The sequence below is a fragment of the Globicephala melas genome, chromosome 15 (genome assembly GCF_963455315.2).
Source record: "Globicephala melas chromosome 15, mGloMel1.2, whole genome shotgun sequence".
NCBI classification, from domain to species: domain Eukaryota; kingdom Metazoa; phylum Chordata; class Mammalia; order Artiodactyla; family Delphinidae; genus Globicephala; species Globicephala melas.
The window spans coordinates 21,312,360-21,338,142 of NC_083328.1; the positions used below are offsets into that span (position 1 = coordinate 21,312,360).

At 41.6% G+C, this 25,783-nt stretch overlaps 1 protein-coding gene across 2 annotated transcripts; it reads left to right on the forward strand.

Annotated features, from left to right (window-relative positions):
* The first annotated feature begins 254 nt into the window (after positions 1-254).
* CDR2 (cerebellar degeneration related protein 2) lies at positions 255-25,421 on the forward strand. 2 transcript variants are annotated; one of them, XM_030871463.2, is made up of 5 exons: positions 255-573; positions 8,923-9,035; positions 21,389-21,537; positions 21,795-21,956; positions 23,480-25,421. In XM_030871463.2, the coding sequence occupies exons 1-5, from the start codon at positions 495-497 to the stop codon at positions 24,330-24,332; spliced, it is 1,356 nt and encodes a 451-aa protein (XP_030727323.1). In that variant the 5' UTR covers positions 255-494; the 3' UTR covers positions 24,333-25,421. The 2 variants fall into 2 exon arrangements, with proteins under 2 accessions (XP_030727323.1, XP_069899726.1); XM_070043625.1 differs by lacking the exon at positions 8,923-9,035 and having other exon boundaries at positions 414-573.
* Positions 25,422-25,783: the final 362 nt, after the last annotated feature.

Sequence of the window (25,783 nt, forward strand, 5' to 3'; positions counted from 1 at the left end):
GTCTCCATTGGCTGCTTGCCCTTGAGCCCGGGCGAACCGCGGGCCTGTGGTGAGAAGCGATTGGACGACGTCGCCGCCGCTCGGCCGGCGGCCCGCTCACGATTGGCCGAGGCGCCGCCGGGGGTTTGAATCGCAGCCCCGGTCTGGGAGGGTTCTGCCGAAGTGCCACGTTGGGCCCGGCTGCGGCGTTAGGAGCCGGCTTGGAGCGCCGGCTGAGGCGGTAGCGCCGGGGCGCTAGCCGTTGGTGTCGTTGGGCGGCGCGGGGCGAGTCGGGAAGCTGGTCCGCGGGGTGTGTTGCGGACCGCCCCGCGGCGGCAGCGGCGGCGGCGGCGGGTGGCTGTGGTCGGGCGGCGCTGCGGAACTTGGGCGGCGGCGGCGGGTCCCGCCAGAGGGCGGCTCTGGCTGAGTGCGGAGGGGCCGGCGGAGAGCCCGGGGCAGCGGCTGAGGCGGGCCGCCGGCGGCGGGGGCCGCTGCCCCCGGAAGAGCCGGCCGAGATGCTGGCGGAAAACCTGGTGGAGGAGTTTGAGATGAAAGAGGATGAGCCGTGGTACGACCACCAGGACCTCCAGCAAGGTGAGGGCGCGATCGCCAGGCGGGGCCTGGTCTGGGCGGCTGACGGCTCGAGGCTACTCCTCCCGGCCGCGAAACTGTTAAAAAGTTGCTTTTGCTTGGGGCCCACCGATGCCAGGGGCGGGGTCTGACGCTCACCTGGCGTTGGGACTGTCGCGCCTGCCCGTCCCACCCGGGAGGACTCCGCTTTGCGGGGCCCAGGCTTCTGCGCGGTAATCAGCATCAGCATCATCAGTATCATCACCACCACTACTGCGTGTGCAGTGCTAACCGGGCGCCAGGCACCGTTTGAAGCGCTCTCTCCGGATTAATTGATTTAATCTCCACGGCGTTCCTCGGAGCAGAGAGGGGTGGCTCCTTACCGGGCTCGTGCCCTGCTTCCTCTCCGCCTCTGGGGGGAACCACAGCCGGGGCTCCCAGCGAGTGTGAGCTGCTGCAGGTGTTAAGTCCCCGGCTGGCAGTGCTGTGTGGCAGGAACCGTGCCGAGCCTTTTGCACACATTTGATAGACACAGTATCTCCGTGAGAGAGTAATTCGCGTTATCCCCATTTTTCAGATGGGGAAAGCGGAGGTTAAAGCGGCCAAATGACTTCCCTCAAGTTAGGTGTGGGAGCAAGTATTTTTTTTAAACTAATTTTTATTGGAGTATAGTTGATTTACAATGTTGTGTTAGTTTCTGCTGTACAGCAAAGTATTTTTGAACCCACCCACTCAGAATGAGGAGTCATCATAGTCACTGCCCAAACCCTGTCTCTTCTTCACCACCTGGTTTACAGCTTTTTTAGTTGGTGTTCGATTGTTGGGGGCGAAAAAAAAACTGCTTCTGCAGAGTAGTTTACCGGATGCCAGGTGAGATGACTTGAGAGCACTTCTACCTCTGCCACTTACTTCATTTTGCACCCTAACTTTTTAGTTAAAAACAGGCATTCCTGTCTTGGCCTGTCTTGGATTTCTTGTCTCCAGAGAAAACCTTAGAGCGGCCCTCAGTTTGGAGCCAGTGCCACCCAGCTTTTGGCCTATTAATAGCAGGAACTTGCAGTTGGGAGACAGCGTTTGTGTGCCAGACACTGATGCGCCCTTCACACAGGTGCTCGTTTAATCCAACGAAGTTTCAGAGGTAGAAGTAGATACTGTTATTGGGGGAGCTAGGATTCCACTCCAAACTCCAGAGTAAACTTTCTCAACCACTATACTGAATCCTGAATAATCCTCAGGAATTTTATTCAGGCATCTTGTTTCAGCTGTTCTGTGTAAATCAACTTTTTCAGCTCTAACTTGCACAAAAAATGAACATCTCATTTAGTTGAATAGTAAATGGCCATGGTGTTTGTTCCTGCTAACCATTGAATCTGGGGGGAAGAAAGAATGTAGGCTTGAATGACTCGTACTTAGAAAAGAAACATAAGGAATTCTTTTTGGGGAAGGTGATTTCTTAAATCGATATGTCGTGGCCTGTCGCTTAAACCAAAGTAGTTTACCATTACGCTTTATATAGTCTAAGCTATTCAGTGGCTGCAGTGCAGTATCTGCCATCATGTTCACAGCGTCCACAAGTCAAATTTGTCTTACATTTTAACCTGTTTTCAGAATTCCCCCTAAGGATTGATGGCCTAGTTTGAAACTTTCTGCAGGATTTATGAGGCAGCCATTGTGCACTTGCAACATTTCCCTATAATAAATTAAGCAGTTTGTCCTATAATCAAAGCTAAATAGTTTTCTTTACTGTATTTAGAAAGTGTAGATCTGTATGGGCTCTTTTTTTTTTTTTTTAATCTAGCACAATACTTAGCACATAATAGGAGCTCGATTTTAACATTTGTTGAACTGAACTGAGGCACTCACACAGGATTATTGTTTTCATGGCTCTCTTCCATCAGGTGCCTTAGTCCACGCTGCACTTTCCCCCTGTGGGAGGTTGTTAGGAACAACTGGTTGTAATATTTCAATCTGCTGAGGAGCAAATGCAACATATTGGGGTTAGATGTGGAACTCTTTAACCTCTGATCGAAATGAAGTCATCAGGTGTTCAAGTTTAATGAAACCTTAAAGAGCACAGGTCCAAACCTCCTTAATGGCAATTTGCATTTGGAATTTGTTCTGTGCTTTTCAAAAGACTTTTACATCTGTTATCGCGATGGACTTTGACATAACCCTGTGTGTCATAACTTAGTTTAAGTGTGTAGTGTAGGAATAGATGTGAAATTCCAACAATCATAACTGTGAATATGGCCTGTAAAAGAAAGAAGGCTACAGTGTGAATAGAAGGGTATCTTTGTCCCAGTTTCATTAAATTATATGTTAAAGAACTCCTAAACTTCTAAAGGATTTTTTTTTAATTTGTTCATTTCTCAAAAATTTTCTTTGTTCTGTGCCAGCTGTTCATCCAGGCACTGGGGCCACAGTGCCCGTCCACAAGATAGGATAGGCAGGATCCTACTCACTGACGGTCTCGGAACCTGTTGACTGGAGGAGACGCCACCTCCTGGTGTGTGCCTACTACATGTAGTGCCTGGCACAGGGCGAGCCCTCACTAGATAATTTTGCTGCTGAATAAAGTTTGGGAGCAGGTCTGTCCTCTTAGATTGATAAGCAGATCTAGTGGGTTTTTATCAAGTGCAGACATATGTCTGTTCATTTTTTAACATCCTCACTATTAATTTTACTGAGAGAGCCTTGTTTGTAGAGAGCTGCTAAAACAACTAAGATCCTGTTCTCAAAGTCATAGAACTACAGATTTTTTTCCTTTAGCAACAGAAGCATTGTTTAAGTAGATTGAATCTCTATACCAAAGTTTGCTTGGGGCATTCTTTTTAAAAATGAAAATTGCTGAAAGTTTCTAACCTCGGAAGGCTCTGGCCTACCATTCATACCTTGTTAGAAACACATAAAGCTGTATGCAGGCAGAAGGAGAAAAACCTTTGCTTTTATAAAACACTTTGATGAAGAGACTGTCTTTTGTCAAAGAGCTGAGTTGGCACAGTGAGGACACTGACAGTGGTCTCTGAGGGTGAGATCCTTTCTGGGACAGCAGGAGCCTCCTGTGCAGGTAATGATGGTGCTACCTCTGAAATGTGCCCCTGAGAACAAGGTGAAAAGACTTAAGAGACTGGGTTTTCTTTTAGACCAGCTGCTATTTTAATTGTCATTTGGTGAGCTGTGCAAGCTTAGAATAAGGATTCGGGTTTCTACTATACGGTTCAGCAAATGAAATCTTAGTTTAAAGGAATCCTAAGATTTCTACTTCTTTTTAAGAGGAGTACATTTTCCATGTGAGCAACTAATTTGCTGAATCACTGGTCATTAAAACTGACACCATCATTTTTCTTGATGTTTATATTCAGGTTTTTTGCTTTCCCAATTGTAACGTTGGCAACAGGGGTTGCACAGAAGCATCACCAAATGACGCATTTGTTTTGGTAATAGGAAAAGCTTTCAGCCTTAATGTTATTGAATTACTGCTAGAGACTACAGCTAACATGGGAATATGTCGTCCTCGTGTTTTTTAAAAAACTGAAGTAAAATAAGAAAAATGTAATAGCAGTGGGATTTAAAGATTTCAGAATTCTGGAAGGAAGATCTTTTTTAAAAAATCACTTTGCCTAGAGCATAGGGCTGAGTAGAATATCTGTTTAAAGCTAACAGTTTACACTGTTAAAATAGATTATTATCACTTGCAAAGACTGATTAGTGGAAGAATATTGAACATGAAGGTATTGAAAAGTTGCGGTTCTCAAGCCTGCAGTAAATCTGTGGTATTTTTAGTGGCTGCCTACGCCAGTTCAGTAGGATTTAGAAAAGGCAACCTCTTAATGAAAATCCTTATTGTAAGGTGAGATGAACAGGTGCATAAGGCTTCAAAACTATCTTGTTTCCTTTTCTTTTATATGTTAATTAAAAATAAAAGACATTTATTCTCCCATTCCCCCCGCTAATTTTTTAGAAAACCTTCTTGGGCTTACTGCCAGCTTTTGGCTCCTTTTGATTATGGAAGCCAGATGCTACACAACAGGAAATAAACTTTTTTTTCCTTAAGACCAAAAAAGACTCTTGTCTGTAAACTAACAGATGAAGTAATATCCTGTTATACAGTGTGGCTTCACAGACACTTTCTTGTAGTTGAGACTTGTTTCGCCAGGATTCTGTCCTAAACATCCTATGAAATATTTAGGAGACTGAGACTTCAGGTTACTGAGCCAGGCTGGGGCTTTGTTTAACTAGAAATAAGGATTGCGATAAGGACAAGTCTCAAATTCTTCTCTGTTTGCTGTTTACTAGAAGAGTGCTATACTTGGCATCTCTTTCTGCAGCAGCAGGAAAAGGAAAGTTGTTCCTGGCTGGTATTAAGTAGCATAGGTCGTTTCCTAACTGAGGAAAATAGCTGAAGTGGTCTCAAGTTAGTCTTTATTCTGGAAGCAGTTTTGGCTCAGGTTTTGATTGCTAGATAAGAATATCTTTGGTGAGTCTCGGGTCCTTCCCAGTGAGGAATTACTCACCGCTTTACAGCAGGCCAAGAGAGACTTAAGTAATGTCTAGGTAATGTTTATATGCTTTGTCCTTAGTAATTCATCGTGGTGGTTCCTGTGTGGGGCTATGTATACACATTGCCTACCCTCTGAGTACAAAATAATTATTTCTGGAACGTCTCAGCTGTACTTAGTTCCTTTTTCACTTAATGAAAACAAGATATTAACTTGCCTGGGGTTGTAGATGCTTTTACTGGCAGCACAGGCAGTAAAAGCCAAAGAGCTTAACTCTAGTTTCTCATTGCCATCCAGGGAAACAAGTGAAAAGATTAAGTACCTCAGCTAGGAAGATTTGTACTCCCTACCTTAAACAAAGAAGTATATGGACATCTCTGTCAATAGACTTAAAATTGTGTGGCTATGGATAATAGAGAATTGGGATGATGGTGAAAGTTAGAATTGAAAGTGGTTTATCTTTTGCTTGTGACTCACCATGTGGATTTAGTCAGGTTGATTAGCATCGGCTAACTACCTTGAAAAGATATAAAAAATTAATGTCTCTTAAATGCTTTGAATGGTTTGTAAAGGGTTTTATGTCTTGTGAATACAAGATGTTATTTCATAGACTTGATATCTGAAGCCTTAAGTTCATTAGTAGACATTGTTAATATTTAAATCACAAGAGAATGTATTTTAACACCTATCTAACAAAAGTATAAGGTTTTATTTTAAATGGGTGTAAAATGTTTTAAAATAGTGGTGTTTGGTGGGTTTTGCGGCTTTGTTTTTTCCTAAGGAGGGAAAACTAACCAAGCACAATGCTAATTATGCACTCAGATGGACAGTACCAGGTAACAAAGGTGGTTGCTTTTCTTTTACCACTTATTCTAGGTTAAGTTTTTTTGTTGTTTTTTTTTTTGCGGTACGCCGGCCTCTCACTGTTGTGGTCTCTCCCGTTGTGGAGAACAGGCTCCGGACATGCAGGCTTGTGGCCACGGCTCACGGGCCCAGCTGCTCCGCGGCATGTGGGATCTTCCCGGACCGGGGCATGAACCCGTGTCCCGTGCATCGGCAGGCGGACTCTCAACCACTGCGTCACCAGGGAAGCCCTAGGTTAAGTTTTAATATTGGTGTAAAGAATAATGTTAAACCTTATTTGTCAGCCTCTAAAAATTGTTTTAAAATCATGTGGCGAGGTTCCCTGTTTTCATAATGAGTAATAATAAGTATATTTTTGACACTAAGTGAAATGACTTTCCATCATACTTAGAATAAAATATAAACTTTCTTTCCCATGGCCAATAAAATTTTGTGTGATCTGATCCCTGCCTACTCCTCCAGCTTGCATACCACTCTCCTGCAGTGTGCTTCCGTCACACTGGCTTTATGTTGGGCTGTGCAGTGTGCCAGGTTCTTTCCCGTCTTAGGGCCTGTGCCTGGCGTTTACAAGGTGATATCCTCCTCCTTCAAACTTTAGCTAAAACATCTCCTAAGAAAGACTTTCCTTGTGACCTCCCTTTCTGAAGTAGATCCTTTGTACATTATCACCACACCCAGAGAGGTTTTTTCCTTTTTCTCTCTTGCATACCACATGCAGTTGATTAACAAATCATTTTAGCTCTACATTCAAAACATATCCAGAATCCTACACCTCTATTCATCTCCATCTCTGCCACCGTAGTCTAAGCCACCACCTTCTCTCACCCAGATGATTGCAATATCCCTGTCACACTCCCTCCACCTTCGTCCCTTTCCATCTATTTACACAGCAGCCAGAGAGAGTGATCGTATGAAAAGCCTTCACTGGGTTCCATGGAGCCCCTCTTTGTCTCCTACTGCCACACACCACACACACACACACACACACACACACACACACACACACACACACACACACACACACACACACACACACACACACACACACACACACACACACACACACACACACACACACACACACACACACACACACACACACACACACACACACACACACACCCCCTTCAGGCCTCATTGGCCTCCTTATTAGCCCCAGTCATGCTTGCCAGGTTTGCCTCTGCCTGGAATTCCGGTCCCCTAAGTAGATCTACGTGGGTCACGTATTCAGTTCCTTCACATCTTGAGTCTTATGTCACCCTTGTCGCCTGTTCTTTTTATATATATATATAAATTTATTTTTGGCTGTGTTGGGTCTTCCCTGCTGCACGCAGGCTTTCTCTAGTTGCGGTGAGCGGGCGCTACTCTTAATTGCGGTGCACAGGCTTCTTATTGCAGTGGCTTCTCTTGTTGTAGAGCACGGGCTCTAGGCACGCGGGCCCAGTAGTTGTGGCACACGGGCTTAGTTGCTCCGTGGCATGTGGGATCTTCCCGGACCAGAGATCGAACCCGTGTCCCCTGCATTGGCAGGCGGATTCTTAACCACTGTGCCACCAGGGAAGCCCTTGTCACCTGTTCTTAAATTTCAACCTCCCACATCCGTACTCTTCCTGCCCCCTTTCTTCTTCTTTTTTTTTTTCTTTAGCACTTTTTGCTATCTAGTATATATTTTCATGCTGTTTCTCCCAATAGAGTATAAGCTCCATGAAGGCAGGGAATTTTTTAGCTGAGTTTATTCCCCAGAACAGTGTCTGCTATTATTGAATTATGCATACATGTATGGATGAACAGTGTTTATCCCAGTTTGCAAGTTTATTTACTTACTTGCTGTCTGCCTTTCCCCATTAATCTGGGAGTGTCAGGAAAGCAGGAAATTCATCCATTTATTCACCATTCTAGCCAAATCTTAGCATGGTGCCTAGCAACAAAATCATTCATTTGTGAATCAATGAATACCAATAATAACTTTGCCTGTGTATTGCAGCTTAGTTTGTAAAGTAAGTAAATTATTTCATTTGATTTTCAGAATCATATTGACAGGACAGTCATCTCTCTACACAAAACACTAAATGTAGGGACTATATTGAAAGTTAACCTGGTAAATGGCAATCAGAACTGGACCCCAGACCTTCCTACTCAGTTCAGTGCATTTCCCACTATATCAAAGGACCTCTCAAAGAAATTTACTATGCAGATAAGTGTTTCAGTCACCTATGTTAGAACTATTGTCCTTTTTTTGTATCACTAAATTTTTATTTCTGGGATTTATAACAAATCCTGTCTTACGTGCCTATATGCCTAAGAAGAGAGAGCTTTGAAAAATAAGGTTTAGAAAAGAAATATGCTTCTTTGCTAAATGAAAGTATGAGCCATGACTGAGTTACCACACAAACTGTACTTCTGCTTTGCTTATCTGGTTTGCTCATCTTGGAGAAGGACATGAAGAGAAACAGATAAAAATGAGAGAGACCTGTGGCAATGTTCTTATCACTGATGTATCAATAGTTTTCCTTTTTGTGACTTAATTTTTAGTCCACTTAGGAGGCCAGGATCTGTAACAACACACTTTGCTTTGACAGTTGCATTCACAGCAGCCAGATTCCTGGGAACTTTAGAGACTATTGAAAGGTTTGCCTGTACTTTGGCTTAACAGTCCATCCAGAAAAGTAGACAATCAGGATATGATTAAGTCCAGTCCATTAGCAAATAATTATGATCTCAGATGTCACAATCCTGAATGATCATTCCTAAAGAAATGAATATCACTATTCTTCACGTCTTACAAGTAAGGGTACATCAAGAGTACATTACCTAGTAAAAGGCCCTAATACAACCGACTTTTAAGTAGAATCCAGGTTTCCTTCTGTGCCATTCCACCTTCCATTGGGATCTGACTTAAACTTTATATGTGGGGTTAGGTCTTGTTTCATTCTTAAAATAAAGGACTGGGTTATGTAAAATGTTAAGGTGAGATCATTTGCACTATTCTAAGATTTACTTGTTGTGCTAGATCTCCAACTTGCTGCTGAGCTTGGGAAGACATTACTGGATCGGAACACAGAGCTGGAGGATTCTCTTCAGCAGATGTACACAACCAATCAGGAGCAGTTCCAGGAAATTGAGGTAATTTACTCAGCGGGAGAGTTACCTTTGAGGTGTGGCCTGTCGCTGCTCTAGCGCCAATTGTATTCTACTAAAATAACACTTGGAATTAAAAGCGGTGTTTAATTTCTAATATACACTTTTTTTAGAATAAAGAACCATTGGGAAGTGTGTGGAGGTTGACTTTTACTTTCTTTAAGCTTTCCCAACATGTAAGTCTGCTGTGATGAGAGAAATTTCTCTCTTCACCCTTGGTGAAGTGTACTAGAAGTAAATGGTGCAGTATTTACAAGTATGTGAAGCAAAGTAAAGCTGTGAATATTATACTTAGTTTTTCACTTTTTTCTTTTTAAAATGAATGATGCAATATTTGAGATATGCGAAGAGGTACAAGAGAATAATACAATGAACACCCGTGTATCCACCAAGCAGATTAAGAAAGAAAACCATCCACGTTGTTGCGACTCCCTCTATAACCCCTCCTTGGCTGCATCCCCTCCCCCTAACAAACACCATCCTAAATTTGATGAAAGATTTAAAAATTGTAGTACCGCATTTCGTAATATGAAAGATGCTAGATTACCAGATTAAAATGGAGGTGCTGTCTTGTAAATAGTCCCATTAAAGTAGCCCAGTTATGTGTAGGTCAGGTGACTGTAAAGATGCTAGTTATGGATATTAACCAAACAGTTGTCCTATTAGAACACTTCATGCCCCAAACTACCATCCCACCCCCAAAAAGCATTGCACTTAAATTTCAGCTCCTTCTCCTCAAATTGGTGCAGTAGAACCAGGACTCTTATGTCTATGTGCAGAAAAATATAAAAGACCTTAGAACACAGAAGCCATTCATCATGATCAGAACTTACTGAGCTCTGATTATATATGGAACCAGGTGCTAGAAATGCAAAGATGTGGAATAACATTGTCCTTGACTTCAATCAAAATTACACAGATTTCAGTTTTTGAATACAAATAAGCCTATCATCAAAACTAAGACAAATTTATTATTTCAGTATCCTTAATTTTACATAGTAACCATAATTAAGATGCATGCGGTAGATTTCCCTCCCCCCTTCATCAGGATTTATGAATTTAGCCAATGATGTGACTGAAATATACCTTTATAATTCTAGGAAGGTGTATCTTATAATGATATTGAAGTCACCAGCTATCATTTTTGGTATATTCTATATCAGAAGAGCATAGAACATGCCATACCCAAAATGGAATAGAATTGGGCAGAAATCTAAAAATGCAGGAAAACCAGGCATTTTAAAACTATTAAACTAGCCACATGTCATACATGATCAAGGAACTCATTCCTGTTTTGCTTCATAGACGTCGTTTTTCAACTCATTGGAAAATTTCATAGAGTGGTCCTAGGGCATATACATGAAGATCACCGCATACCGTGAGGTACATTTATTTGTATTTGGGTAGAAACATAGTCTTAATACATTGTATTGATGTTTTCCATGAAAGCACCTATAAATCACTATAACTGAATACTATAATGCTTATTTTAGCACATTTTTCCAAATATAGATGAAAAAAGTCCAAATATTTGTATAATTAGAGAATGATGCCTATTTGTTACTATAGGAGATGACAAACACAGTTACTTTATGATCTAAGTTACCTGTCTTTCTACCTTTATTTTCTTTTCTGTGGTATTGAAGATGATTAAACAGTTGAAACAGATCATTGATATTCTGAAAAAAAACCAAAGATCTTTGAAGAGTCTCCAAATCTACAAATAATACTCCACTATCTAAAGTCTTCTGTAAGATTTTTTTTTCCTTAAAAAATGTTTGTAATCAAGCTTTTACACGGATGTGGTCCCTTGGCCCCTGCAGTCACCTCTCCCCAACCCCCAATTCTTATAAGATGTTGAAAAGCATAATAAAAATGAAGTATCCAGGTCAGACCTTAATGATTAAATAAATATACAATTAAATAAATGTATAAAGCTAATTAAATAAATTTAGCCTGGATTATTTCCAGAAACATTTCCATGGATCTCTTGTTTCTGTAACAGAGCACGTGGTCCACTGGTTCATAGATCCAAGCATTGTAGCCTTCAACATTTCACTCTTTATCCAAAGCTGTTTTTTGACTAAGAACAACACTGTCTTAGATTTCTTCTCTGCCATTACGTCTGGCTTTCTTCTTTCTTTCTTTTTATAAATCACTTCCTGAAAGTCAATAGGAATGGGATGAAACAGGGAGATGAAATGGCAATTCTGGCTAAGCCCGCTTATCAGCCAGAGGCCTCCCACAGACCAGCCTTACTGCCTGTTTGGTTCACACCTGGGCCCAGGCAGACTTGCAGATCACAACAGACTTCCAAGGTCTCCCTCCAGTAGTCTACAACAAGGAAAGCCTGACGCTCTTGTAAAAGTAACCAGGCAGTTGAAGAACCTAATTCTGTACTAAAAGATGACCCTTGCAATAGGTATAGTGCCTCTTATCATTATATCCTTTCAGAGCCCCCTAAACTTTATAAGGACTCTTTCCTTAACTCAAACCTTATGTCTTTTTTTTCTCTTTAAAGTAACCTTTTTTTTTTGAAATATACATACAGAAAAAGGCACAAATGCTAAGTATATAGTTCAGAGAATTTTCATAAACATACCCATGCAGCCAATACCCAGATAAGAAATGAGAACATTATCAGCTCTTCCAGTCACCATGCCCCCTAAACAGCACTCTAACACCCTAGATTAGTTTAGCCTGTCTTTGAACTTTACACAAATGGAATCACTTGTACAAGTTTTAAACTGACTTCTTAGAATGTTTATTGGGAGTTTTCCTGATTCGAAAAGTAATACATGATCATTTTTTAAATTTAGCAAAATACAGTTGAAAACCAAAAAGTAAGCTCTTATCCTACCAACCCAGAGAAATTTTAAATCAGCCAGAAAATGGTCTTGGAACAAGCTACTCTGAGTAGATGAAGAATGTGCAGAACCGGTGAAAACGCTAGGATAAAACCCCCAAAACTATACAAAATTAATGCACAGAAATCTCTTGCGTTCCTATACACTAATGATGAGAAATCTGAAAGAGAAATTAAGGAAACACTCTCATTTACCACTGCAACAAAAAGAATAAAATACCTAGGAATAAACTTACCTAAGGAGATAAAAGACCTGTATGCAGAAAACTATAAGAAACTGATGAAAGAAATTAAAGATGATACAAACAGATGGAGAGATATACCATGTCCTTGGATTGGAAGAATCAACATTGTGAAAATGACTATACTACCCAAAGCAATCTACAGATTCAATGCGATCCCTATCAAATTAACAATGGCATTTTTCACAGAACTAGAACAAAAAATTTCACAATTTGTATGGAAACACAAAAGACCCTGAATAGCCAAAGCAATCTTGAGGAAGAAAAATGGAGCTGGAGGAAGCAGGCTCCCTGACTTCAGACTATACTACAAAGCTGCAGTAATCAAGGCAGTATGGTACTGGAACAAAACCAGAAATATAGATCAATGGAACAGTATAGAAAGCCCAGAGATAAACCCACGCACATATGGTCACCTTATCTTTGATAAAGGAGGCAAGAACATACAATGGAGAAAAGACAGCCTCTTCAATAAGTGGTGCTGGGAAAACTGGACAGCTACATGTAAAAGAATGAAATTAGAACACTCCCTAATACCATACACAAAAATAAACTCAAAATGGATTAAAGACCTAAATGTAAGGCCAGACACTATAAAACTCTTAGAGGAAAACATAGGCAGAACACTCTGTGACAAGTCACAGCAAGATCCTTTTTGACCCACCTCCTAGAGAAATGGAAATAAAAACAAAAATAAACAAATGGGAACTAATGAAACTTAAAAGTTTTTGCACAGCAAAGGAAACCATAAACAAGAGGAAAAGACAACCCTCAGAATGGGAGAAAATATTTGCCAGCAAAGCAACTGATAAAGGATTAATCTCCAAAATATACAAGCAGCTCATGCAGCTCAATATCAAAAAAACAATCCAGGGGCTTCCCTGGTGGCGCAGTGGTTGAGAGTCTGCCTGCCGATGCAGGGGACACAGGTTCGTGCCCCAGTCCGAAAAGATCCCACATGCCACGGAGCGGCTGGGCCCGTGAGCCATGGCCATTGAGCCTGCGTGTCCGGAGCCTGTGCTCCACAATGGGAGAAGCCACAACAGTGAGAGGCCTGCGTACTGCAAAAAAAAAAAAAAAAGAAAAAAAAAAAATCCAACCCAAAAATGGGCAGAAGACCTAAATAGACATTTCTCCAAAGAAGATATACAGATTTCCAACAGACACACGAAAGGATGCTCAGCATCACTAATCATTAGAGAAATGCAAATCAAAAGTACAATGAGGTATCACCTCACACTGCTCAGAATGGGCATCATCAAAAAACTCTACAAACAATAAATGCTGGAGAGGGTGTGGAGAAAAGGAAACCCTCTTGAACTGTTGGTGAGAATGTAAATTGATACAGCCACTATGGAGAACAGGATGGAGGTTCCTTAAAAAACTAAAAATAGAACTACCATACGACCCAGCAATGCCACTACTGGGCATATACCCTGAGAAAACCATAATTCAAAAAGAGTCATGTACCGCCATGTTCATTGCAGCACTATTTACAGTAGCCAGGACATGGAAGCAACCTCAGTGTCCATCAACAGATGGATGGATACAGAAAATGTTGCACATATATACAATGGAATATTACTCAGCCATAAAAAGAAATGAAATTGAGTTATTTGTAGTGAGGTGGATGGATCTAGAGTTGGTCACACAGAGTGAAGTCAGTCAGAAAGAGAAAAACAAATACCATATGCTAACAAATATATTTGGAAACAAAAACAAAAACAAATGGTTCTGAAGAACCTAGGGGCAGGACAGGAATAAAGGCGTAGATGTAGAGAATGGACTTGACACGGGGAGGGGGGAGGGTAAGCTGGGACGAAGTGAGAGAGTGGTATATATACTACCAAATGTAAAATAGATAGCAAGTGGGAAGCAGCCGCATAGCACAGGGAGATCAGCTCGGTGCCTTGTGACCACCTAGAGGGGTGCGATAGGGAGGGTGGGAGGGAGGGGATATGGGGATATATATGTATAGCTGATTCACTTTGTTATACAGCAGAAACTAACCACTGTAAAGCAATTATATTCCAATAAAGATGTTAAAAAAAAATCCCCCAAACTGTGACTCATTATGGAAATAGACAACTAGGAAACTGTGAAAGTGTATTTCCTCAGTGGAACTACAAGTATGCTTTCAAAGACTGTTAACAGGTTTCAAACAGTCCTCATAAAAATTAGTATTTTGTTAGGCATTGTTTTTAATGTAAAAAAAAAGATTAAACGTTGAAAGTAATGATTGGCTTCAGAGATGCCTATAACCTGTGTGGCTTTTACTTAGCGTCTAATTTTTCAAGATTCTAGAGCAAGTTTTTCTCTCCTGAATGAGGGGGTGGAGAGAAGCTTTGCAGAGTAATGAGATCTGACACATCAGACACAATCGGATTCTCGTAAAGTTTTCTACAATTGTGTGAGCAGCCCACAGCCTTGTGTTTCTGTTGCTTCTCTGCTTGGAAACCTGCATTATCCCCACAGGAGTCAAAGAAGTCTGGCCTTAGAGGTGTCCCTTCTTTCAAAAGCTCATGTCATCCTCGGAGATTTTAAAGCATTTTGTGCTTCCCCTATGACATTTATCGATATTCTATTATATATACACTTATTTCTTGATTTGTTTTATTCTGTTTCTCTCCCCCCGCCACCTCCCCATTTTCCGTTGCAACATTGAAGGCTGTTGCTGTGTTTATTCATAGTCTTTGGAACATAGTAGGTAATCACTGAATACCTGTTCAAATCAGTATCTTAACAGAAGACAGGTAAGCAGTTTACGAAGCACTTCCTAAACTGTGGGTTTCCACCTCTGGAGATTTTGAAAGGATGTGGAAGGAGCTCTGGCCTCAGTGTTAGGATGTTCAGACTTAAGCCCTTAATTCTATAGCAAATAGCTGGACTTTAGGCCTGTGAATTACCTCTCAGATCCTGTTTGCTCTGCTGTGTAATGGTGATAAGAATGCTTGCGTGACATTGGTACAGAGTTGTTCTGAGGTGATGAGATTATGTGTGTGTATATATTTTGGACAGTATAAATTGTTGCACAGTTTATCTGTGTGTTTTAAGAATTTTAGTAATGAAAGAATCTTAATTCTGAAAAAAATAAATCCTTTTCAATTATTGGAAAATAGATCTTAAGAACAAGCCAAGCTTTTAATAGTGAGATTATAGGTGGTTTTTATTTTCATATTCATACTTTTTACTTTTTTCCTAAATTTCCTTCAGGGGAAATATAATATTTTAATCAGGGGAAAGAAGTTTTTCAAAGGTAATGGGAAATATTTCTTCAGTATTGTGGAAGGTCATTTCGATACTAAATTCAGAGGATTTGGGCTGTAATCCTTAATATAAGAATAATCCCAACACTGCATAAAAGCTGAATTTCCATTCCATTCCTTATGAGTTTTTAGTTTGGTTGTGTCTGTCTTTTCCAGCATTCCAGGTCAGGGTTCTACAGTTGCAAACAGGTGTTAATAGAATCCTGCTGGCCTTTTTCAAAAGTTTGCCTCAGTTGTAAAGGTGGCCTATTTATAGCTTTTTCACATAACCTGAACCTTTTACTCCTAGTTGAGGCGACATTCTGTACAAATTCTAAGACAAGTGGGAGATAACCCACGGAACTTAAACTTTGACACTCTTGCCTATAAGTGGACATTTTTGCCTGTGTTTTTGCTACCCCCATGTTCCCCTCCCTCCACTGTTTAGCTTAAATATCCCCACATCACCCACCCCTGTTTAATATGACAAATACTTTTGTACTCGATCTCTTTTTGGCACTTGAATTTTAGGATCTTGTCAGTCCAGACAGGTTCATTTGAGGCTATGATCAAAGATTCTGAATTGAGAAAACCAGAACAGGAGAAGCATAGCCATACCTTTAAATGAAAGGTAGAAAATAAGCTAACCCATTTCCTTGTAGAATCAGAAAAAATTTGATTAAATACTAATTTGAAGTTTTAGAGGCCAAGCCTTAAAGCAGTGTCTGACTACATGGATTCTGATTCTCTGGCCTCACATCAATACTTGCTGAGAGAGCTAAAAATTTTTCTTTTAAGTTGCTGACCAATTTAGTCAGATTTCTTTGTTAGGTAACCTATCACAGATTCTTGGAGAAGTGAAGGGCTTTTCTGATTAGTTTTGATTTAATCATAATAAGATTAAACTCCTACCACGTGAAAGCAAGCTTCCTGCCATTCTTTAGATTGTCCTTAAAGCCAAGTCCTCTAAGACCAAAATATCACAAGTTCTTCCTAAATGGTTTCATTGTGGTTTTTATCCCCTACAGGTTTTTATATATCAAATGAGGGGGACCTACTGCAGTTTTCTAAACAGCCTCTTTGTACTTATTTACACATTGACTTATTTCCTTTATGTCGGCCACGACTCTAATTTGAATATTATATCTTTAAAAAGGGACACATCTTGGGGCCCATGTAAGAGAGACTGGTAAAAAATGTCTCTTTCAGATTGCTGAGGCATAGCTGTGCCATGGGAATAAACACAGAGAAATTGTCCATAAATGGAGCAAGAGGGGAAAGAATTAGTATCTATTAGGGCCTTTTCCCAAAAGGGCTATAGCCAAAGCCATTCTCAAACTCTTTGAAAGAAGACTCTCGACATTCCAGCAGTCTGAGTTGTGGTACCAAGCATGATGAGCTGTTGTGAAGAGAGGTCTAGAAATTGCCATTAGCCAGTATTTTTTAGTCCCTATTGTGTATCAAGAATTGTGCTAAATGGACTAGATGTATAAGAGCCTTACCTTCTTCAAGGAGGGTTAGGAAGACTATGACATTAACAAGTAAGCAGTTTGGTTGTTTATTATTAAGTGTGAAGTGTTTTGAGGGAAATTAATAGAGTGCCTTGGGAGTGGTGTTGCTTTAGACGGGGTGGTCTAGAAAGGCTTCTGAAGCCTCTATGTTTGCATGGAGGCCTAAAGGATAATCTTGAGTTTTTTGGCCATCTTTGTGCTGTGGATCCCTTTGGCTATCTCGTGACTCTAAGATGAACCTCTTAAAATACATAAAATACATAAAATTACAGAGGGAATCGGTTATATTGAAATGACTATCAAAATATTGAAAAAATAAATTTGTGATATATTAATATGTTTATTAATTCATTAAATACCAAGATCTAATAGCAATCTAAAAACTGTCATTTCAAATAGTGATGAGGTAAGTCAAGATTTCTGCAGCCACTATCATGTGCTATGGAAACATCTGTGATTCCTGTAAGTGATGAAGTCCTGAGTACTCCCCATACTACTGGTGGTTTGTTGCCTCCATTCATAATTGAAGAAAATGCTAAATTTCTGTTAGAAGTTAGTGAAAATGAAGGTGTAACTTTCCTCAACCCGTGGACCTCAGGTCAAGGGCTGCTGGATTAGATGGAGCCAGCCAGGAAAGGCGAGGCCCCTGGGAGAGGGGAGATTGGGTAATAAAGGCCCTAAAGGAAGGGGGAGCTTGCCTTAAAGGGAGGCAACTCCACAATTTCAAGATAAAGGTACCCCCTGAGGGTGAAATAAGGACTACATATGAAGCTGGAAAAACCATTTAAGAGATGGGAAAATGTTAACACTGAAACATATTAAGGAATTGTTGGGGTTTTTTAAAGTGTGATTGGAATTGTGGTTAAAATGAGGTCTTATTGCTTAGAAATATATAAATATGTATACTTAAGATGTCTTGGATTTGCTTTAAATTGATTGGGGAATGAGGGGAGTGGAAAAGTAGAGATGAAACAAGATTGCCTATTGATAATTGTGAAACTGGATGATGGATAGATGAGGGTTCATTAAACCATTTTTCTGCATTTATATATGTTTGAAATTATCCATTTTAACAAGTTTTTTTTTTGCTGTACATGGGCCTCTCACTGTTGTGGCCTCTCCCGTTGCAGAGCACAGGCTCCGGACGTGCAGGCTCAGCAGCCATGGCTCACGGGCCCAGCCGCTCCGCGGCATGGGGGATCTTCCCGGACCGGGGCACGAACCTGTGTCCCCTGCATTGGCAGGCAGACTCTCAACCACTGCGCCACCAGGGAAGCCCCATTTTAACAAGTTTTTAAAATGCAGTAGTTAAGATTAGCCACCTGTAGAGAATCAGTATTTGGGTGGACTGAGAGTTTAGGAAGGAGTACTCAATTATATAAGTAGTATATAATTTCAGGGAATTATGATTGTAGGAACATGTCAAAATACAACATGATAAAGCATGCTGTTGCGATACAGTTAAAATATAGCCTAATTTTTGTGAATAACTGCAACTAAATTAAGTCCTAAGAAGGGAAATGGTATACATTAAGCTTAAGAATCATTTCGATCGAAGTGAATGTTTATGTCTCCTGGACCCAAGAGAAAGAGAGACATTGGGTTGGGGGAGGGGAGGCTTCCAGCATTTTCTATGTCCAAGATCAACATTTCTCTAATAAGTGTGATCCATGGACACTTGCACTAACATCACCTGGGGTTTTTACTAAAAATGCAGAATCCTGGCTCTACCCCAGTCTCATTGACTCAGAATTTTAGGGGAAAGGGGCCCAGATTCCTGTACTTCAATAAATCCCCCAGTTGAATTTTAGCACATGTAAAGTTTGAAAACGCATAACTGTAGATAAGGATGAAATAGCTACTCTTATCGAGCAATTTTACCATTTGCGAGATACCATGCTGAACCCTTCCCTCATATTAACCTCACAGCAACCTTGTGAGGTAGGTGATGAGGAAATCTCAGCTTAGAAAAACTAAGTTACTTACGGGAGGTCACCCAGTTAGCAATGGCAAAGTAGGACTTCAAACCAAATTCCAACCCCACAGCCTGTGCTCTTAGCTTCTGTGCTGCTGCCTCCCATCAGACCATCTCTCTTCTCTGATCCTGTGCCCACCAAGACTTGGCGTCCCACCTGCCCTCTGTGGGGCAAATGTGTCCTACGGAGGATGTGACTGTTCCAATCACTAGGCAGGGACAGCTCCTGTGGTAACTTAATAATTAGTGTCTGGTCTGTGCATTAGACTTTTTTTAGGTTGTTGTGAATCAGTCCCAAAGAATACTTGAGATCTTATACTTGACATAAAGTAGCTTGCAAAATTTCTGCAGCTATTATATACACTCCTATGTTCTAAACCTTTTTCTACTCCAGTATTCCAAAGAGATTGAAAACATTCCCTACCAGTGACAGGAATCTACCAGAATATTGACAGCCAGAGGGCAGGATTACAGGCACACTTCTAGGAGAAGCTGGTGGGGATTGAGGGAGTGAAGAATAAACATAGGCTTTTACAGGGGCTATGCTGCGTGCTCACTCCATCTCATTTAATACTTTCAATCCTACAAGGTAGGTACTAACGGATCCACAATTTATTTTCAGTTCTGAACCCGAAAAGCTCTGTAAAAACAAGATATTTTTCTTAAGTAGGCAACAAGTTCATTTGACAGCAAACCCTGACCTGAACTCATGTGAGGCTGTTTATAATCTTTATTCATACTTTTGATGAGAATATCAATGCTTGATAACAGAGTGCTACCCAACCCTCGCTGGGATGTTATAAAGTGTGTGTTGTCTTCCTAAAATTTAAAGAATTTTCCAAAACACTCTTGGCCAAGAGTTTCAGATGAGAAGGTATGAGAATTAAGTGTTTTCTCAACACGTTGCTACCGAGCTATGTAACTAGTTTGAAAAAAGGCCTCATATACTTTTTTCAACTCTGCCACACCACTGCCATTTAAAGAGCCCATTGAAAGTCATATAGCCCTTTCTTTGAAAGAAGTCTGTGAAAGAAGTCTGTTAGCTTTGTAAATACTTGTATAGGTATGTAAGAGAAGCCTCAAGAAAAGTATTTTTAAAGTCATGTCTGGTCTATTACCATTTGGTCATTGGTAATGCTTCAGACCTACCTTTTTCCTCTTTCTGGTTTTGCCCCAGAGAAGTATTGTGACTATTTCATTTGGAATATATACTGTCTTTCATCCTCTTCAGGTGGAGTTGAGTCGGAGGGGAAACAAGGAAACGTAACATTGAGGCATTAAGGTTGTGACTATTCCCCTTTATCCTTGGCCATTTAGAAAGCAGTCTTAGCAGTACCAAAATAAATAATCTGGCAAGTTTCTCACAAATAAGGAGGATTATGGTGACAACATTCTCACAGAATTAAAAGTATCTTTGAATAATATTAAGTTAAAATATCTTTTTCTGGTTAAATCAATACTTTCTCCCTGTTCTTTGTCCAGAATGTCTCACCCAGAGGGAAAAAAATTAAATTTTTTTCAAACAAAAATCATCTAAAATCCTCCTCTTTAGGCTTTTCTTATGTCTATAAAACATATTTTTGTTTAAACATTGATCATGTATTCCATGCTTTTTCTCTTGTGGGATTATCGTGTCTCACTTAGATTTTCCTGTCAAATATTAATTTTATGTGTGTTTTGTGCTTTGTAAGAGTAGAAGAGCCTTATGATACACGAGATGTTGGTGAGCTTTAGGGAAACTAAGCGTATAAAGGATGGCTTGTACTCAGTTCTTACTAAGGAAAGTAGTTTGAGATTTAAATTTCTTCTTTTCATAAAATAAACCTGTGGTATTGTGGTATAATGAAAATCATATATTTGACCTTTGTCCCCATGTCCTGGTGTAGCGCTCCTAAGTCCTTTGGGATTTCCTGATTGCCAGAGGGACCAACCACATGATTAGAGGGTTAGAACTTTCAGCCCAATCCCCAACCTCTGGAGAGGGGTCAGGGACTGGAGATTGAGTTCATTCACCAGTGGCCAGTGATTGAATGAATCATGTCTGTGCAGTGAAGCTGGGTTTCCGGGTTGGTGAGCACATGGATGTGCTGGGAGGGTGGTGCATCTGGAGAGGGCAAGAAAGCCCCGCACTGCTCTCCACCCCCATCCCTGCCCTACGCCTCTCTTCCCTTTGGCTGTTCCTTAGTTGTATTCTTTAGAATAAAGCAGTAAGTGTAAGTAAATCCCTTTCCTGAGTTCTGTGAGTCGTTTTAGCGAATTACTGAACCTGAGGGGAGGTCACGGGAGCCCCCAGATTTATAGCTGGTTGTTTGAATGTACGGGCGATCCCTGGGACTTGACAGCAGCGCCTGAACTGGGGGCGGTTCTGTGGGGCTGAGCCCTCATAGCTCCAGTAGTTAGTGCCAGAACTGAATTGAATTGTGGGATGCAGTTGGTGCTGGAATGCTGCAGGTATCTTATCTGTTTAACGTGTAAACTGGTCACAATCATCTCTTCCAGTATCTGACCAAGCAGGTGGAGCTCCTGCGGCAGATGAATGAACAGCACGCAAAGGTTTATGAGCAATTAGATGTCACAGCAAGGGAACTGGAAGAAACAAATCAAAAGCTCGTTGCTGACAGCAGGGCCTCACAGCAGAAGATTCTGAGGTAAAGTTTTTAGAATCCATTGAAGAAGCCCTAGGAGAAGTCATTTAGTATCAACTAGAATAGAACATGGCTGTAGTGGGTTTGGGTCAATATGGGGCAAGGTTTAATTTAATTCTCTGTGGAGAATAGAGATTAAATAGAAGTCTTTTCCAATTATGCAAGCTCAGTTTGAGTGGCTGGCAGCTAATCTCTCCTCACTGCTTACGCCCTTAATTTAATATGACAAGCAGCAACTGGCTTCTGTCTGTTCCTCACAGTCTGACTGAAACAATTGAATGCCTACAAGCCAACATTGATCACCTCCAGAGCCAAGTGGAGGAGTTGAAGTCATCTGGCCAAGGGAGGAGCCGGGGGAAGCATGACCGGGAGAAATCGGCACCCAGCTTCTCATCTCTGAAAGAGCTGTATGACCTCCGCCAGTAAGAGCCTGCCTTTCCATGGCATTTGCAAGCAGGAGTGCATCTCGTGTCACTGACACATTCCGGATTCCAGTAGATTAAAAGTACCCTTTTAGGAAATGCCACTTGGCTATTAGACCACCGGTGGTTTGAACAAAACCACTTAATTTAAACATACAAATGATTGAGTTCTTGAGTATTAGTAATTCGGTGAACACTTATTTTTGAAAGTCTCGTGTATTTTAGTGCTTTTAATGTGTTAAATCTTAATTTAAAATAAGGTGCAGTACTTCTGATATACTACAGATTTGGGGGTTGTATTTCACATTCCAGTGAAGAAAAAAATTGAAAATTCAGTAAAACAAAAATCCAGGCAAACAAGGTTTTTTTGCCTGCAGAAATGCCTTTACAATATAGAGTTCTAAGATTGAATCTTTATTTAGGAACTATTTCTTGAGCACCTGTTGCAAGGCAGGTGCTAATGCCAGATGTGAGGAGTGGTGAGCAAAACAGACAAAGTTCCTGCCCTCGTGGAGGTTTCAGTCTCATGAAGAGGCAGATAAGCAAATAATCACACAAATAAGTACAGTTACAAGTTGCCTAGGAGTCTGAAGAGGCGAGAGACCAGCCCGTGCACTTGGTGGTCCTCAGCGTTGACCGTTCACCAGGTCACCTGTGCAGCTTTTCACACTGCCAAACCAGCGACTCCCTCAGGCCTAATCAGAATCTCTAGGTGTGAGGAAAAGGCTGCCTAGGTGTTTCTGATATGTGTTTGTGGTTTAAAAATCGCTGCAGCAGTGGTTCTGTCTTAGCTGTATATTATGAATCACATAAAGAGCTTTACAAAAAAAAAAAAAAACTCAAGTCCAGGTGGCAGACCAGCTAGGTCAGAATCTAGGTGGGTGGGACCCAGGCTTCAGTATTTTTTAAGACTGCCCAGGTGATTCTAATCTGCAGCCAACACTGAGCACCACTGGCTGTTCTGATTTCCTTGAACAGTATCAGTCATACAGCTGGTCTTTGGGAATGGATGTTCTGTAGTTTTTTCTTTTTTTTTTTTTTTGCGGTACGCGGGCCTCTCACTGTTGTGGCCTCTCCCGTTGCGGAGCACAGGCTCCGGACGCGCAGGCTCAGTGGCTATGGCCCACGGGCCCAGCCGCTCTGCGGCATGTGGGATCTTCCCAGCCGCTCTGCGGCATGTGGGATCTTCCCGGACCGGGGCACGAACCCTTGTCCCCTGCATCGGCAGGCGGACTCTCAACCACTGCGCCACCAGGGAAGCCCTGTAGTGGTTGTTTTTTTTTTTTTTTACATCTTTATTGGAGTATAATTGCCCTGTAGTATTTTTAATGTTTAAAACAAAAATTAGTCACAGAACTTGTGTTTTCTCACGTGTTCATTTTAGCCACTGCTCTAGTGTGGAATAGGCAAAACATCATTCACATCACAGCTCCTCAAAAACAGGGAGTTGAAAAAAATCATCAGTCTCCCTCTTTGCATTCTCAGTTGACCTGTGTAATAGATTCTTGCAACATTTTCCCCAGGCACTTCGTGTACGATCATGTGTTTGCCGAGAAGATCACTGCCTTACAGCAGAGCCCTGATGAAGAAGAAAACGAGCATTTGAAGAAAACAGTGACAATGCTGCAGGCCCAGCTGAGCCTGGAGCGGCAGAAGCGGGCGACCGTGGAGGAGGAGTACGGGCTGGTGCTGAAGGAGAACAGCGAACTGGAGCAGCAGCTGGGGGCCGCGGAGGCCTACCGAACCCGTGTGCTGGAGCTGCAGGCCGACGTGGCGGAGATGCGGCAGATGTTGCAGTCGGAGCGCCCTTTTGTGAATGGGGTTGAGAAGCTGGTGCCAGACTCTCTGTTTGTCCCTGTCAAGGAGCCCAGCCAGAGCCTGCTGGAGGAGATGCTCCTGACCATGCCCGAAGCTCACAGAAAGCCTCTCAAGCGCAGCAGCAGCGAGACGGTGCTGAGCAGCCTGGCGGGTGGCGACATTGTGAAGGGCCACGAGGAGACCTGCATCCGGAGGGCCAAGGCCGTGAAGCAGAGGGGCATCTCCCTCCTGCACGAGGTGGACATGCAGTACAGCACCCTCAAGGTGAAGTACGAGGAGCTGCTGAGGAAGTGCCAGCAGGAGGAGGACTCCCTGGCCCACAAGGCTGTGCAGACCTCCAGGGCCAAGGACCCGGCCGCAGTGAACGCCCAGCCCGAGCCTGGCACCCTTGGCTGGGAACCGGCCTCGGTCACCCCAGAGCCCATCAGTTGCCCCACCACCTCGACACCACCAGAATACAAAGTGCTTTTTAAGGAGATCTTTAGTTGCATCAAGAAAACCAAACAGGAAATAGACGAACAGAGAACAAAATACCGATCTCTCTCTTCTCATTCCTAAGTGAACCGCCAGCTCCACCACTAATTGGCCTGTTTCCTATCACCTCTCTCTCCCACTCACACAAGTGTGTGTAGACCCCAAACCTGATACTGCTCCTGACGTCTGCCTCATTGCTTTGCTTACTTAGCAAATGCATACAGCGAGGGAGGAAGGTGGGTACCGGTGGCAGTTGTATAATCGAGTTCCATTTAAGCTCCTCAGTAAATCCCATGACAAACTGGCCTCTGGCTGGCGTGACAATTAGGTTGCGATTCCTTGAAAAACCCCAGGACCAGTGGAGGGAAAATATGTGCTCCTGGAGAAGTAGGCCTGGAGTAACTGTAGTATATAGTGTGCATGTATATGTGTGTGTGTGTGTGTGTGTGTATATATATATATATATGTAGTGTATATTATATAGGGGAAAGGGCAGAGCTGAAACAAAGCTAAGGCAATTCCTACTGCCTCCTTGCTTAACTTCTCAAAACTATGTAGAAGTCAGATGGCTGCCAAGGGAAAATCTCTTTCGCAAACGCTGTTGGATACTGTGAATTCATTAAGAAGAATGTTCAGGAGAAAGCAGGGGTCTAATCCAAAATACGTGGCATTAACAAACACTCCAAGCCTTTGAGTTGGTTACATGGGCTACCGGTTGAACTGTGACTGACAGGCAACCCTAATAACATTTTAGTCTAACTGAATACCAAACTAAAAGGGCAGGCTCTGGTTGGCCCAGTTAGCTTGTTAGAGCCCTGGAGGGCCTCTTCCCCACATTCAAATATTTTTACTCAAAGCTGTAGTGGTTAGGATAGGCAAATCATTCTTTTCTTAAATTCAGGCTGAAGGGGCGCGATGAACCCCTACCCGCACTGTGCCGTCTGAGCTGGCCAGCCTGCCAGCCTCAGGCTGCTCTCCTCACTTCCTGCCATTCCTGTAAACGTTTGTGACTTGCTGCAGAAATTCCTATCTGCCACTTTATTAAACAGTGTTGATGTCCTGACTGGAAATAACACTCATCCTCTCACTTGCATACTTTTGCATACTTTTAATTTAAAACTATTTAAGAGAACTGAGGTCCCATTTATTGTGTATATTTTTCTAAAAACCAAATAAAACTACCTATGAAAATGAACAGATGGATCAATTGCTTGTTATTTTAAGCTTAAGCCTTTTCGCTGTTATTACCAACTTTTCTTCTTCCAACAAATCTCTCTGGGAAGAACTGAGTGATTTTTTTTTCCATTTCCATTTTTTCCCATTCCTTGGAATTGTGTAATAGCACAAATTCTGTTCATACTGATAAATGTTCATTAAAATTACTATATGATTTAAAAACATTTTCAAATTTATATGCTGTATATAATTTTCACTATTTTAGAAATGTCAGGCTTGCTTCTGAATTAATAGCATTTGACTAGGTAATTCTCAAAACATTTGATCATTCAGTCATAGGAAAGACATTTTACAGTATT